Genomic DNA, 17,545 nt, shown 5'->3' on the forward strand with positions numbered 1-17,545 from the left:
TGCCCCCTTGTGATTATCATTTCTGCCGTGGGAAAAAGCTTCCGACTGTTCTCCCTATCTATGCCCCGCATAATTTTATAAACTTCTATCAGGTCGCCCCTCAGCCTCCGTCTTTCCAGGGAGAACAATCGCAGTTTATTCAATCTCTCCTCATAGCTAATACCCTCCATACCAGGCAAAACTTTTCTGTACTCCCTCCAAAGCCTCCATGTCCTTCTGGTAGATGGCGACCAGAATTGGACACAGTATTCCAAATGTTGCCTATCCAACATTTTATTTAACTGTAACATAATTTGCCAACTTTTATACTCGATGCCCCGGCCGATGAAGGCAAGCATGCCATATGCTTTCTTCACCACCTTTTCCACCTGTGTTGCCACTTTTAAGGATCCATGGACCTGGACTCCCAGATCTTTCTGTGTGTCTATGCTCCTGATGGTTCTGCCATATATTTTATACCTCCCACCTGAATGGGACTACCAAAATGCATCATAGAACATAGAAAAGCTACAGCACAAACAGGCCCTTCGGCCCACAAGTTGCACCGAACATGTCCCTACCTATTAGACTTACCTATAACCTTCTACCTTACTAACTTCCATGAACTTATCCAAAAATCTCTTAACAGACCCTATCGAATCCGCCTCCACCACCACTACTGGCAGCCAATTCCACCCACCCACCACCCTCCGAGTGAAAAACTTACCCGTAACATCTCCTCTGTACCTACTCCCCAGCACCCTAAACCTGTGACCTCTTGTGGAAACATTCCAGCCCTGGGTAAAAGCCTCTGAGAATCCACTCTATCAATACCCTTCAACATCTTATACACCTCTATCAGGTCACCTCTCATCCTTCGCCTCTCCAAGGAGAAAAGACCTAGCTCTCTCAACCTATCCTCATAAGGCATGCCATCTAATCCAGGCAACATCCTTGAAAATCTCCTCTGCACCCTTTCTATGGCTTCCACATCCTTTCTGTAATGAGGCGACCAGAACTGGGCACAGTACTCCAGGTGGGGTCTGACCAGGGTCCTATACAGCTGCAGCATTATCTCCTGATTTCTAAACTCAATTCCTCTATTGATGAAGGCCAGTATTCCATACGCCTTCTTAACCACAGCCTCTACCTGCGACGCTGCTTTGAGTGTCCTATGAACCCAGACCCCAAGATCCTTCTGATCTTCCACACTGCCAAGCGTCTTACCCTTAATATTATATTCTTTCATCCTATTCGACCTGCCAAAATGAACCACCACACACTTATCTAGGTTGAAGTCCATCTGCCACATCTCTGCCCAGTCTTCATCTTATCCATGTCTCGTTGCAACTGCTGACATCCCTCTACACTATCCACAACACCACCAACCTTTGTGTCATCAGCAAACTTGCCAACCCATCCTTCTACTTCCTCATCCAGGTCATTTATAAAAATCACAAAGAGCAAGGGTCCCAGAACAGATCCCTGGGGCACTCCATGCTGAAAAAGACCCATCCACAACCACTCTTTGCCTTCTGTGGGCAAGCCAGTTCTGAATCCACAAAGCAATGTCCCATTGTATCCCATGCCCCTTCACTTTCTCAATAAGCCTTTCATGGGGCCCCTTATCAAACGCCTTGCTGAAATCCATATAAACTACATCTACCGCTATTCCCTCATCTATGTGTCTAGTTATATCTTCAAAAAATTCAATTAGGCTCGTAAGGCATGATCTGCCTTGAACAGAGCCATGCTGACTATTTCTGATCATACTATTCCTCTCCAGATGTTCATAAATCCTGCCTCTCAGGATCTTCTCCATCAACTTACCAACCACTGAGGTTAGACTCACTGGTCTATAATTTCCTGGGCTATCTCTTCTCCCTTTCTTGAATAACGGAATCACATCCGCAATCCTCCAATCCTCTGGAACCTCTTCTGTCTCCATTGATGACGCAAAGATCATCGCCAGAGGCCCAGCAATCTCTTCCCTCGCCTCCCACAGTAACCTGGGGTACATCCCATCTGGTCCCGGCGATTTATCTAACTTGATGCTTTTCAAACGCTCCAACACATCCTCTCCCCTAATGTCCACATGCTCAATCTTCTCAGTCCACTGCAAGTCTGTACTGCAACTACCAAGATCTTTTTCCACTGTGAATACTGAAGCAAAGTATTCATTGAGTACCTCTGCTATTTCTACCGGTTCCATACAGACTTTCCCACTGTCACATTTGATAGGTCCTACTCCTTCATATCTTATCTTCTTGCTCTTAACATACTTGTAGAATGCCTTGGGGTTTTCTTTAATCATTTTCTTGAATCATCTTGCATTTGCCCAGATTAAATTCCATCTGCCATTTCCCCACCCAATTTTCTAGCCTATTTCTATCCTGCTATATTCTCTGACAATCTTCATCACTACCTGCAACTCCAGCAATCTTAGTATCATCCGCAAACTTGCTAATCAGACCAGCTATGTTTTCTTCCAAGTCATTTATATATATTACAAACAGCAGAGGTCCCAGCACTGATCCCTCCATTAGTAACTCATAGTTACAGACCTCCATTCAGAAAAATATCCTTTCACTGCTACGCTCTGTCTTCTATGACTAAGCCAGCTCTGAATCCATCTGGCTAGTTCACCCTGGATCCTGTGTGGTTTAACCTTTTGCACCAGCCTGCCATGAGGCAGCTTGTCAAATGCTTTACTAAAGTCCATGTAGACAACATCCACGGTCCTTCCCTTGTCATTTTGCCACCTGCTCAAAAAACTCAATCAAATTAGTGAGACGTGACCTCCCTCGTACAAAACCAAGGTTTAAGCACCCTAACTCCACAGCCAAATATTCTTCCATCCTTCAAGGGAGAGTTAATATCACAGTCATAGTTGGCTTACTGATTACTAAATCAATATTAAATACTAAATCAATACTAGATTACTAAATCAATTCAAACTCTGTTATAGAAACACAATTTCTGTATATTCTGTCAATATAACGAAGTACTCATGACAAAATAGACTCTCAGAATCAGCAATGTAGAAGTTGAATTCCTTGTATCTGTTTAATAATTATTTGGGTTTTTTCAGTAACTGTCAATTACTTCACCTTATATATATGCAAACAACTGCAAAAAGTTACGAACATTCAGACAGATGTGATGATTACCCGCTCTCCAGTGTGGAAGATCTGGCTTAAGGACAATTTCCAATAATCAAATAATCAAAATAATTTTACCAAATAATTATTTCCTGATATTTATTGAGTTTGTAACAGCAAATAGCAATTCTCAATGTAATGATTAAGATGTTTTGAAGTAACAGTCCCAGTTAATTTTATTACTTACACAGGTATGTTTCCTGACAAGTTGTATATTTTACTGTGTTAACAATTTATTTTATTTCATCAATATTCATTCAAATGCAAACTTTTAAAGTTTTACATTTGGTTTTGTAATTGAATGTATTATTAAATGAATAGGCTGTCTTGAAAGTGTTGCAATTTACATTTCAAACAAGTGTTTCTTATTTTATGCCTCTAGTGATGAAACTGGACACCAACTATATATCTCCCTTAAGTGTCCAAAAGTGCAGTTAATGACATCTAGAATGAGATAGTAATTCTAATTTTTGTCATGTGACTAGGAAGTTTAGTTTTCAAGTAACTAATTTTCTTCAGATTGTAAACATCATTAACACTTTGCAGAGATTGTGCCTGTCAATAATTTTAAAAAAGGGCTTGATGAAAGACAGAATAAACACAATTGCTTGTAGGAAAGAGCAGAGCTAAAAAAAATTCAGAAGAAACCTATTTATCCAGAGTGGTGAGAATATGGAACTCACTAGCACAGGGACAACTTGACATTGAAAGGATTGGTAGAACATAGAACATAGAACATTATAGCGCAGTACAGGCCCTTCGGCCCTCAATATTGCGCCGACCAGTGAAACCAATCTAAAGCCCATCTAACCTACACTATTCCAATATCACCCATATGATTATCCAATGACCATTTAAATGCCCTTAATGTTGGCGAGTCCACTACTGCTGCAGGCAGGGCATTCCACGCCCTTACCACTCTCGGAGTGAAAAACCTACCTCTGACATCTGTCCTATATCTATCACCCCTCAATTTAAAGCTCTGTCACCTCGTGCTAGCTCTCACTATCCACCCTATCTAATCCTCTGGTAGAAGCTAAATTGATATATGGGGGAGTGGGGTGGAGGGGCAAAATAGAAGGTTTTGCTAGTGGAGTTTCATGAGGAAGATTACAAAGAGGCTCCAGTAGAACAGAAATGCCAGCATTGACTAGCTGGACTGATTGTCCTGTTTCTGTACTGTACATTTAATGCAAAAAAAATTGCATTGGAACATAGAACCAGTACCGTGCAGAAGGAGGGCGTTCCGCCCATCGAGTCTGCCCCGACCTCTGAAAGAGTCCAGGCCCATCCCTCCTGCTCCGTAATCCCACATATTTACCATGGCCAATCCACCTAACCTTTGGACTGTGGGAGGAAACCGGAGCACCGGAGGAAAACCACGCAGACACGGGGGGATTCCACATAGACAGATCTAAACACTCTCTCAAATCTTAGCTCCTTGGTGTTCAGTTTCATAATCCTTCAATAAATATTAAACACAGCCCATACTTATTAGTGCTCGGTTTCAAAACTCTCAAATAATGATAGGTTTGTCTTCAATTTCCGTGAGAATTAGGAATGGCTGCAGAAACTTCAATATTCAGGGTATAACCATTTCTTATCAAGTGTCATTGAACTATTAGTCTTTGCAAAATCCGATACTCTCCGAGTTCGAAGGATTGACAATAAAGAATGCCTGATGCTCCTTACACCTGCAGAGGTACAAAGGCTAACCTCGTTCAGCTCCGGGGCAAATGAAACAGCAACAAAATTGAACTGCACTTTGCCTTTGCTGGCAGCGCCGGAGAATTAATGGGAAATAATTAGAAAGGATTGAAATAGTCAAAGAGTACCTTGAAACCTCCCGGGGAGCTTTTATCCGTGCTCCATAATTGACACCTAGCAATTTAATTTTAATTTAAACTCATCTAACACCTTTAAAGACCAAATTACGAAAGTTTACAAAACAAACTATAGTGCATGCTAAGCTCGCATCTCACTGGCTCATCGGTAATAAGCACACCACTGCAACCTAAACAGGTTATTTTCAGTTATTCCCAGGCAGCTGAGAGAAGCTATTCAGATGTAAAAAATAGTTTACCGAACAGTAAGTTTATAAAAATATTGCTGGTAGTGAACTTGCTAATTGAACTGGATTGTTTAGACAAGATAGTCCAACAGATGTTGCCACAGAAAATAGCGACTCCGTGCCAAGTTATTTCTGTAACATAATATACACACGAACTGGGAATGTACAGCCGGCTTCAGTAATGTAAAGACCGCCGTTTCAAAGAAAGTTAAAGATTAGATCAAACTTGATTTATGGCAACTTAACTCCAATTCATTAGTGCAGAGACAGACGCAGAAAAGCTCCGAAGTTCCCAATAGTAGACTTTCTTTCTGCTTCCGGAGTTGAATTATCCCTGCAACTTTTGTGAAGCCTACTGCGGGACTGACTGGTGGTGGTCGTGGTCATAAACTCGGAGCGGGGTGGGGGTCTGTGTTTCGTCTGGTAGAGCGAAATGTGGACGGAGAAAGGACTGTTAATGTGTTCTCTCTGGGATACAAATGGGAGGCTCTGCGGCACTCTGTTAGCCATCTACCAACCCGGTCCACAGCCATCCCTGCTACTTTCATCTTTTTGAAACACGGAGAGGAGAAAATGAGAACATTGCACGACTACCCTGGTGCTGGAATAATGATTTCGACAATGTCAAGAGTCAAATGTTAACTCGTGTTAACTCACGAGTTAACAAATAAAACAGGGATTTTTAAAAAATGAACATTTTTCACATTTGAAGACATCTGTTCAGAAAGTTACATCCCCGTTATTATCACAACTTGCTTTGACAATAACTTTAGCCAGATCAATTCATTCTCGTGAATGTTTTTTTGTACAAATACACACGCCACGAACTCTATTCATGTCAGACCATTAAACTTTCATTTGCAAAGAGATTGATTTGTCAGTTTATACTTCAATGTGACCATTTCTGCCGGGATTTTCCTCTCAACCTATTTTAAACACAGGATCATCCCATTGTTTTTGAGAGTCCTATTGTTTGTTAGCGCGATTCTTTCTAACATTAAAATACAGTGCAGATTTCCCATTTTATTGGATCCTCCTTTTTCCGTAACACTCGCTCCAAACTGTGCTTATTAAAAATGGAATTAGAAAACTGACAGAAATGTTTGAAAGTCTGTTGAAACATTTACTTAAAACAATGAGAAAGTTTATGGATTCCCACAATAATCTGTGGCAAATCTTTACTGGGAGTTGGGGGGGGTGGTTTGCTGGGGAGAGGGATATTTTTATGCAGTTTTCATAGTTGCTCGTAACCTCAGAGGAAACTCCCTTCCCAACGTATGTTGCCGACATGTACTTTGCGGGAATGTGGGTTCACTTTCCGGTGAACTTCGCAATCGGAAACTTTAGCGGAAATTGGGGCAATATTCCGCTTAGAACATAGAACATAGAACATTACAGCGCAGAACAGGCCCTTCGGCCCACGATGTTGCACCGACCAGTTAAAAAAAAACTGTGACCCTCCAACCTAAACCATAGAACAAATCGAACCTTTTCATAGATAGATAGATCGATCGATCGATAATGTCATTCATTACCTGAGGCACAGAACCGAATCTAAGTTTAAAACGTATATTGATTGCATTAAAACAAAATAAAGTTTATAATTCTCATTTAACGCCTTAACACAGAATTGGAGTTAGAAATCCCAATGCATGTTGTGAGAATACACACGGAGCATTTGCAGTGCTGACCCTATCATCGGGACAGGAGTATCCATTCCAGTGGAAAGTGGCTGCTTACCTAGGTTCACGAAGCTCATGACCATGTCGGCATCGTTGAGGAAGTTGGTGTCGTGCAGGCTGGCTAGAGGCGGACTCTGCGTAGTAAGGGTGGCTCGGTAAGGCAGCGAAACCCGGGCCGCTCCTCGCTCCGTCTCCTGCTCGTTGGACATGGCGTTATACAGGTCGAGCATGAAGAGTGGGGCGGACGAGCTGTGCTTCCCCACCGAAAAGGGCCTGGGCCGGTGAGGCAGCCCTAAGATGGACAGGATCTCCCTCTGTATCTCCCTCCTCTCGTGGTTCCGCAGTCGCCTGTAGATAAAGCTGGAGTGGACGTGGTGGTCGGCGAAATTCCCCTCGGCGCTTCCCAGGAACACACAGCACATCCACAGCAGTCCAGCGGGGGCTTTAGAGAAAGCGTTTAGTTTGTTCATTGCAGTTGTCTCTTTGCGTTTAATAAATGCGTTTTTGTTTTTTTTTCAGAACTTTGTTCTTGTCAACAGTTGCCCCTTTTCTTTCATGAAGTTACAGAAGTTAGCTGTCAGCAGCACCAGGTACGTAATGTGTTCATATTGTTTCTGCTGAGAACTCCTTTTTGATGGGATTTTGGTTTAGATAAAGCTTTAGCAACAACCCCGGCAGCTTTTACTTTGCCCTCTTACTCCTTCCACAGAAAAGAAGCGGCGAGCGCTTTCTTTTGGTCTGCCAGTGTGTAAAAGTCGAGCAGCAGTAATGAATGTGCTGCTGCTCCTGTGTGTGAGAGATACTGACTGTAAACTGCTCCCTCTCTTTCACTGCACTCCCTGCACCGGCTTCAATCTGTCTCTAGCTGGCGCTCTCTCCACCTCCTCTACAATTCTCAACCATATTACCCCAATGACCTACTGATCTCTGCCCATTTCAAGTGTCAACTTTCCTCTTTTATTTCACACGCCAGCCCGCTTGTAACGTTCAAACGACATTGTTGAATGGTTTGATGGCACAGTGGTTAGCACTGCTGCCTCACAGCGCTAGGGACCTGGGTTCGATTCCCGCCTCCGGTGACTGTGCGGAGTCTGCACGTTCTCCCCGTGTCTGCGTGGGTTTCCTCCGGGTGCTCCGGTTTCCTCCTACCGTCCAAAGATGTGCAGGTTAGGTGGATTGGCCATACTAATTGTCCCTTAGTGTCCAAAAATGATGGATTAGCCATGGCAAATTGACCATTAGTGTCAGGGAGATTATCAGGGTAAATACTTGGGGTTACGGAGGGTGGGATTGTTGTAGATGCATCCTGCTGTATCAGTAAATGACCATCCGGTATTTCAGTTTGCTCAGACGTTGACTGAGACATTCTGCTCACACGGGGCTGTTTATACACGAGGTATTCTCTGGTAATCCCAAGCCTAGTGTGACATTGCACTCAGAGCCATGCTCTACATGCTATGGTAAGAAGTCTCACAACACCAGGTTAAAGTCCAACAGGTTTATTTGGTAGCAAAATCCATAAGCTTTCGGAGCACTGCTCCTTCGTCAGATGGAGTGGATATCTGTTCTCCAACAGTGCACAGAGACACAGAAATCAAGTTACAGAATACTAATTAGAATGCGAATCTCTACAGCCAGCCAGGTCTTAAAGGTACAGATAATGTGGGTGGAGGGAGCATTCAACACAGGTTAAAAAGATGTTTATTGTCTCCAGACAGAACAGCTAGTGAGATTCTGCAAGTCCAGGAGACAAGCTGTGGGGGTTACTGATAATGTGACATAAATCCAACATCCCGGTTTAGGCCGTCTTCATGTGTGCGGAACTTGGCTATCAGTTTCTGCTCAGCGACTCTGCGCTGTCGTGTGTTGTGAAGGCCGCCTTGGAGAACGCTTACTTGAAGGTCCAAGGCTGAATGCCCGTGACTGCTGAAGTGCTCCCCCACAGGAAGAGAACAGTCTGTGGGGGAGCACTTCAGCAGTCACGGGCATTCAGCCTTGGATCTTCAGGTAAGCGTTCTCCAAGGCGGCCTTCACAACACACGACAGCGCAGAGTCGCTGAGCAGAAACTGATAGCCAAGTTCCGCACACAGGAAGACGGCCTAAACCGGGATGTTGGATTTATGTCACATTATCAGTAACCCCCACAGCTTGCCTCCTGATCTTGCAGAATCTCACTAGCTGTTCTGTCTGGAGACAATAAACATCTTTTTAACCTGTGTTGAATGCTCCCTCCACCCACATTGTCTGTACCTTTAAGACCTGGCTGGCTGTAGAGATTTGCATTCTAATTAGTATTCTGCAACTTGATTTCTGTGTCTGTGCACTGTTGGAGAACAGAGACTACTCCATCTGACGAAGGAGCTGTGCTCCGAAAGCTTATGGTATTTGCTACCAAATAAACCTGTTGGACTTTAACCTGGTGTTGTGAGACTTCTTACTGTGTTTACCCCAGTCCAACGCCGGCATCTCCACATCATGCTCTACATGCTATACCCGGTGCTGTGCCCTCGCTGTGTCCCTCATGTCAGACTCGCTGTTTCGGGAGCCATGTGAATGGTGTCTTTGGAGCACACTGCCTAGCGCTGAAGCTGTACTCAGCTCCCCCCACATCATTCAACACTGCTGTGAGGAGTTGTGTTCATTCATTCCAATACTGCCCAATTTTTCCGCAATCACTCCGCGCCGCCCCCCCCCCCCCCCCGCAACGAGTTAACGCACATCGAAGGTGACCCTTATCCCTATAGCTCGCCAATATCGTTGTGACACCTGGACCACAGCACACGGATAACCTATTGAATCGAGGGGGCAACTGTTTGGATGAGCAGGCGAGGGCAGCCTCTGAAATTGTGCCCCCCCCCCCCCATCTCCGGCCGCCCCCATAAAAGTATACAATTCCATTATTTGGCGTACTTACATACTTCAATTAATTACTCAGACCAGAGATAGAAGGACAGTTCAATTGAATGGTGCTTTGAACCACAGTTCGTGAACATCGGTCGGATTCTCGGCTGCCACTGCACCTTTTAACTAGAATTCCATAGCTTTTCAAATAGCGACCCAAACGCACCGGCGACCTGTGGGACACCAGACAAGGCGACAGGAGCAGGCAGGAGGTTAAAAAACGGACCGAAGTTGTGCTGAGGGTGAGTTATGTGATGCATCAGCGGAATCTCACAATTCATTGATGTTTGTTATTCAACTTCTGTCACGGTAAGCAATAAAATGCAAAGACAACTGTATTTATAAAACTGGTATTTCAGTTTGCTCAGACGTTGACTGAGACATTCTGCTCACACGGGGCTGTTTATACACGAGGTATTCTCTGGTAATCCCAAGCCCAGTGTGACATTGTACTCAGAGCCATGCTCCACATGCTATACCCGGCGCTGTGCCCTCGCTGTGTCCCTCATGTCAGACTCGCTGTTTCGGGAGCCATGTGAATGGTTCACATAACTCATAGAACATAGAACATAGAACATAGAACATTACAGCGCAGAACAGGCCCTTCGGCCCACGATGTTGCACCGACCAGTTAAAAAAAAAACTGTGACCCTCCAACCTAAACCAATTTCTTTTCGTCCATGAACCTATCTACGGATCTCTTAAACGCCCCCAAACTAGGCGCATTTACAACTGATGCTGGCAGGGCATTCCAATCCCTCACCACCCTCTGGGTAAAGAACCTACCCCTGACATCGGTTCTATAACTACCCCCCCTCAATTTAAAGCCATGCCCCCTCGTGCTGGATTTCTCCATCAGAGGAAAAAGGCTATCACTATCCACCCTATCTAAACCTCTAATCATCTTATATGTTTCAATAAGATCCCCTCTTAGCCGCCGCCTTTCCAGCGAAAACAATCCCAAATCCCTCAGCCTCTCCTCATAGGATCTCCCCTCCATACCAGGCAACATCCTGGTAAACCTCCTCTGCACCCTCTCCAAAGCCTCCACATCCTTCCTGTAATGTGGGGACCAGAACTGCACACAGTACTCCAAGTGCGGCCGCACCAGAGTTGTGTACAGTTGCAACATAACGCTACGACTCCTAAATTCAATCCCCCTACCAATAAACGCCAAGACACCATATGCCTTCTTAACAACCTTATCTACTTGATTCCCAACTTTCAGGGATCTATGCACACATACACCTAGATCCCTCTGCTCCTCCACACTATTCAAAGTCCTCCCGTTAGCCCTATACTCAACACATCTGTTATTCCTACCAAAGTGAATTACCTCACACTTCTCCGCATTAAACTCCATCCGCCACCTCTCGGCCCAACTTTGCAACCTGTCTAAGTCTTCCTGCAAACTACGACACCCTTCTCGTAAGCTTTGTAAGTGAATGCATCACATAACTCGCCCTCAGCACAACTTCGGTCCGTTTTTTAACCTCCTGCCTGCTCCTGTCGCCTTGTCTGGTGTCCCACAGGTCGCCGGTGCGTTTGGGTCGCTATTTGAAAAACTATGGAATTCTAGTTAAAAGGTGCAGTGGCAGCCGAGAATCCGACCGATGTTCACGAACGGTGGTTCAAAGCACTATTCAAGTACATTTAGAAAACTGCACCGTAGAGCCATAGACGTTTACAGCATGGAAACAGGCCCTTCTACCCAACTTGTCCACGCCACTTAATTTTCACCATTAGGCGAGTCCCAATTGCCCGTGTTACATAGAACATAGAACAGTACAACACAGAACAGGCCCTTCGGCCCACGATGTTGTGCCGAGCTTTATCTGAAACCAAGATCAAGCTATCCCATTCCCTATCATCCTGGTGTGCTCCATGTGCCTATCCAATAACCGCTTAAATGTTCCTAAAGTGTCTGACTCCACTATCACTGCAGGCAGTCCATTCCACACCCCAACCACTCTCTGCGTAAAGAACCTACCTCTGATATCCTTCCTGTATCTCCCACCACGAACCCTATAGTTATGCCCCCTTGTAATAGCTCCATCCACCCGAGGAAATAGTCTTTGAACGTTCACTCTATCTATCCCCTTCATCATTTTATAAACCTCTATTAAGTCTCCCCTCAGCCTCCTCCGCTCCAGAGAGAACAGCCCTAGCTCCCTCAACCTTTCCTCATAAGACCTACTCTCCAAACCAGGCAGCATCCTGGTAAATCTCCTCTGCACTCTTTCCAGCGCTTCCACATCCTTCCTATAGTGAGGTGACCAGAACTGCACACAATACTCCAAATGTGGTCTCACCAAGGTCCTGTACAGTTGCAGCATAACCCCACGGCTCTTAAACTCCAACCCCCTGTTAATAAAAGCTAACACACTATAGGCCTTCTTCACAGCTCTATCCACTTGAGTGGCAACCTTTAGAGAACTGTGGATATGAACCCCAAGATCTCTCTGTTCCTCCACAGTCTTCAGAACCCTGCCTTTGACCCTGTAATCCACATTTAAATTAGTCCTACCAAAATGAATCACCTCACATTTATCAGGGTTAAACTCCATTTGCCATTTTTCAGCCCAGCTTTGCATCCTATCTATGTCTCTTTGCAGTCTACAGCAGCCCTCCACCTCATCCACTACTCCACCAATCTTGGTGTCATCAGCAAATTTACTGATCCACCCTTCAGCCCCCTCCTCTAAGTCATTAATAAAAATCACAAAGAGCAGAGGACCAAGCACTGATCCCTGCGGCACTCCGCTAGCAACCTGCCTCCAATCCGAAAATTTTCCATCGACCACCACCCTCTGTCTTCGATCAGACAGCCAGTTACCTATCCAATCGGCCAACTTTCCCTCTATCCCACACCTCCTCACTTTCATCATAAGCCGACCATGGGGGACCTTATCAAACGCCTTACTAAAATCCATGTATATGACATCAACTGCCCTACCTTCATCAACACACTTAGTTACCTCCTCAAAAAATTCTATCAAATTTGTGAGGCACGACTTGCCCTTCACGAATCCATGCTGACTATCCCGGATTAATCCGCATCTTTCTAAATGGTCGTAAATCTCATCCCTAAGGACCTTTTCCATCAATTTACCAACCACCGAAGTAAGACTAACCGGTCTATAATTACCAGGGTCATTTCTATTCCCTTTCTTAAACAGAGGAACAACATTCGCCATTCTCCAGTCCTCTAGGATATTGGTATGTAGATAGGCTGGAAAATTGGGCGGGGATCCTGGATTCAGGATTCAATCCTGGACCGGGGAGCGGCGCGGGCTTGGAGGGCCGAAGGGCCTGTTCCTGTGCTGTATTGTTCTTTGTTCTTTGTTCTTTGTTCTCTGGCACCAACCCTGTGGACAACGAGGACCCAAAGATCAAAGCCAAAGGCTCTGCAATCTCATCCCTTGCCTCCCAAAGAATCCTAGGATACATTTCATCAGGCCCAGGGGACTTATCGACCTTCAGTTTATTCAAAACTGCCAGGACATCCTCCCTCCGAACATCTATTTCCTCCAGCCTATTAGCCTGTAACACCTTCTCTTCCTCAAAAACATGGCCCCTCTCCTTGGTGAACACTGAAGAAAAGTATTCATTCATCACCTCGCCTATCTCTACTGACTCCATACACAAGTTCCCACTACTGTCCTTGACCAGCCCTAACCTCACCCTGGTCATTCTTTTATTCCTCAGATAAGAGTAAAAAGCCATGGGGTTTTCCTTGATCCGACCCGCCAAGGACTTCTCGTGTCCCCTCCTAGCTCTCCTAAGCCCCTTTTTCAGCTCATTCCTTGCTAACTTGTAACCCTCAATCGAGCCATCTGAACCTTGTTTCCTCATCTCTACATAAGCTTCCCTCTTCCTTTTCACAAGACATTCCACCTCTTTCGTGAACCATGGTTCTCTCACTCGGCCATTTCCTCCCTGCCTGACAGGGACATACCTATCAAGGACATCCAGTATTTGTTCCTTGAAAAAGTTCCACTTTTCATTAGTTCCTTTCCCTGACAGTTTCTGTTCCCAACTTATGCCCCCTAATTCTTGCCTAATCGCATCATAATTACCTCTCCCCCAATTGTAAACCTTGCCCTGCCGTACGGCCCTATCCCTCTCCAGTGCAATAACAAAAGACACCGAATTGTGGTCACTATCTCCAAAGTGCTCTCCCACAACCAAATCTTACACTTGGCCCGGTTCATTTCCCAGTACCAAATCCAATGTGGCCTCACCTCTTGTCAGCCTATCCACATATTGTGTCAGGAAACCCTCCTGCACACACTGCACAAAAACTGCCCCATCCGAACTATTTGACCTACAAAGGTTCCAATCAATATTTGGAAAGTTAAAGTCCCCCATGACAACTACCCTGTGACCCCTACACATATCCATAATCTGCCTAGCAATTTCTTCCTCCACATCTCTATTACTATTTGGGGGCCTATAGTAAACTCCTAACAACGTGACCGCTCCTTTCCTATTTCTAACCTCAGCCCATATTACCTCAGTGTGCAGATCCCCCTCGAAGTGCCTTTCCGCAGCCTTTAAACTATCCTTGATTAACAATGCCAGTCCTCCACCTCTTTTACCAGCTTCCCTACACTTAGTGAAACATCTATACCCCGGAACGTCCAACAACCATTCCTGTCCTTGTTCTACCCACGTCTCCGTAATGGCCACAACATCGTAGTCCCAAGTACCAATCCACGCCCCAAGTTCATCTACCTTGTTCCGGATGCTCCTTGCATTGAAGTAGACACACTTCAACCCACCTTCCTGTCTACCGGTACCCACCCTTGACCCTGATACCTTCCCCAATACCTCACCACCCTCACTGACTTCTGGACTACAACTCCTTTTCCCACTCCCCTGACAAATTAGTTTAAACCCCGCTGAAGAGCCGTAACAAATTTCCCTCCTAGGATATTGGTGCCCCTCTGGTTCAGGTGCACCCCGTCCGGTTTGTACAGGTCCCACCTTCCCCAGAATGTGTTCCAATTATCCACGTATCTGAAACCCTCCCTCCTACACCATCCCTGCAACCACATGTTTAACTGCACTCTCTCCCTGTTCCTCAACTCGCTATCACGTGGCACCGGCAACGTACCAGAGATGACCACATTTTTTGTCTTGGCTCTCAGCTTCCAGCCCAGCTCCAGAAATTCCTGCTTTAAATCCCCGTCCCTTCTCTTACCTATGTCATTGGTACCAATGTGTACCACGACTTGTGACTGTTTCCCCTCCCGCTTCAGAATCCGGAAAACACGGTCTGAGACATCACGGACCTTGGCATCCGGTAGGCAACATACCATCCGTGAGTCTCTTTTGCTGCCACAGAACCTCCTACCTATCCCTCTAACTAACGAGTCCCCAATAACTATTGCCCTCCCGCTCTGCCCCTTACCCTCCCGAGCCACAGAGACGGACACAGTGCTGGAGATCCTCTCACTGCGGCTCACCACTGGTATGTCATCCCCCTCAACCGTATCCAAAGCGGAATACTTGTTGCTAAAGGGAACGACCACCGGGGATCCCTGCACGGACTGCTTTCTCCCAGCCCCTCTCACCGTCACCCATCTGTTTTCATTCCTCGGAGTATGTATCCCTAAAGCTTCTGTCTATGGCCACCTCTGCGTCCGTAATGATCCTAAGTTCATTCAACTCCAGCTCCAGTTCCCTAACGCGGTTTTGGAGGAGCTGCAGATGGGTGCACCTCCCACATATGTAATCAGCAGGGACACTGTCATCGTCCCTCACCTCAAACATAGTGCAAGAGGAACATAGCACTGCCTGCACACCCATCCCCTCTAGATACCTTGCCAGTACCAGGTAGAAACAGCAAAAATGAATTTAAACTCACCCCTGCTCGCCCTTTCTGCCTAAGCCCTGTGAGCCAAAGCCTTATAGCTCACACTCTGCTTCCCACACACTCAAGCCCTGTGAGCCAAAGCCTTATAGCTCACACTCTGCTTCCCACACACTCAAGCCCTGTGAGCCAAAGCCTTATAGCTCACACTCTGCTTCCCACACTCTCCACTGCCCGCTCCCGACGCTGCCCGCTGTATACTGCAGCCTACCTTTTATACTTCACGCGCTTAATAAACCCTTCCCAGACTCCTTAGCAGCCCACTTCCAGTTTTCACTTTAAACTTAAAATACAACTGCAAAAGTAAAGGCCAAAAAAAAACCACACACTAGCTGACTAATTAAATAAATAAACAATTCAATTAATCTCTCACCAGCACTGCTGCCTCCAGTCACTCCCTCTCAGCTTGCTCCAGTGGAACAATGAGCCCATATCATTTTGTTTGGCCCATATCCCTCTATACTAGTAGAGGCATAGTAGAGACATATCCGCCTCTACTACTATCTCTGGCAGCTCGTTCTAGACACTTACCACCCTCTGTGAGAATAAATTGCCCCTCTGGCCCCATTTGTATCTCTGCCCTCTAGTTTTAGATTCCCCTACCTTTGGGAAAAGATATTGACTATCTAGCTTATCTATGCCCCTCATTATTTTATAGACCTCTGTAAGATCCCTAAGTCTCCTACACTCCAAGGAAAAAAGTTTCAGTCTATCCAGCCTCTCCTTATAATTCAAACCATCAAGTCCTGATAGCATCCTAGTAAATCTTTTCTCACTCTTAGTTGAATAATATCCTTTCTATAATAGGGTGACCAGAACTGTACACAGTATTCCAAGTGTAGCCTTAACAATGTCTTGTACAACCAGGTTACCACTCATACATACAAGGGATAGTTTTTTAATGGGAAAATAAAATACTGATCCTGTTCTGTTGCAACACTGGTTCATTGAAGATTTTACATTTGCAAATATACTTTGCTGGAAACTTGAATGACAACCGAACCAGCACAATTTGAAATGCATTTTGGGTGCAATTTTCCATTTGCACCCAAAATAGAAATTCCAACCCCAGTGTATTATCTAAATTTTATGATGGAAGCAGAGAGACCTCCACGAGGACTGAATGTAACCAGGAATTAGTGCTAACTTGGGAATTTGGTACAGGTGGGATATCTCTGGTAAGTTTTACACATGCTGAAATTTAGGTTAATGACCGAGAACTTTAAAACTACAAACTAGTTTTAAAAAACAGTTTAACAGAAATTACCTGACAGTGGCAGTTGTCTGCCAATCAATTGAAATTACTTGCCTGAATAGATGTTAATTACTATAACAGGAAGCTGACTTAATGGTTGCAATTTGGGTGTGAGTCCCTCTATAAAAGCGGACAAATTTTGCCACTGCCCAGAATGGAAATTGTAGTATAATGGGTTAATAGATGAAATATGTTAAGATATGATGTAGATGACAATGTACTACATCAGTCAGCCATTTGTGAAACTCTCTCTCTGGAGAGAGAGAGAGAGAGAGGTTGGAATCATGCTTACGAGTTATGTGCCTACTCGGTAAATAAACAACTGTTGAGCCGAAAATAGACTATGTCTACAGTCTAAGAACCACATCTAGTCCAAGGTAGAAGGACCCAATCTCAGAACATCGTGGCAGCAATGGAGACATTGATGTAAGAGACACATTGGTGTTATCAAAGGAACCAGAGTGAAAAAACCTTTCATTACAGCTCAAGAAATTTTGCTGGAAGTAGAAGGCAAACCAGAGAGAGGTAATGACGACTGTTTCTGGGGAGCAGTTCCTGCCCTTTTCCTGCCCATTTGACTGCCTCAAGACCTTGCAGGGAGGCCAGCAGTGGGAGTT

At 45.1% G+C, this 17,545-nt stretch overlaps 1 protein-coding gene across 3 annotated transcripts in view; it reads right to left on the reverse strand.

Annotated features, from left to right (window-relative positions):
* Window positions 1-7,712, reverse strand: part of bmp5 (bone morphogenetic protein 5) — a 231,656-nt gene extending 223,944 nt beyond the window's left edge. For 2 of the 3 annotated variants that reach the window (XM_078213286.1, XM_078213285.1), the window contains exon 1: window positions 6,952-7,683. In XM_078213286.1, the coding sequence (XP_078069412.1) occupies window positions 6,952-7,363 (412 nt within the window). In that variant the 5' untranslated portion in view covers window positions 7,364-7,683. Of the gene's footprint in view, window positions 1-6,951 lie in introns of all 3 variants that reach the window. The other variant, XM_078213284.1, reaches the window with a different exon arrangement.
* Between the last annotated feature and the right edge of the window lie 9,833 nt (window positions 7,713-17,545).

Source organism: Mustelus asterias, chromosome 5, assembly GCF_964213995.1.
Source record: "Mustelus asterias chromosome 5, sMusAst1.hap1.1, whole genome shotgun sequence".
Taxonomy (NCBI): Eukaryota; Metazoa; Chordata; class Chondrichthyes; order Carcharhiniformes; family Triakidae; genus Mustelus; species Mustelus asterias.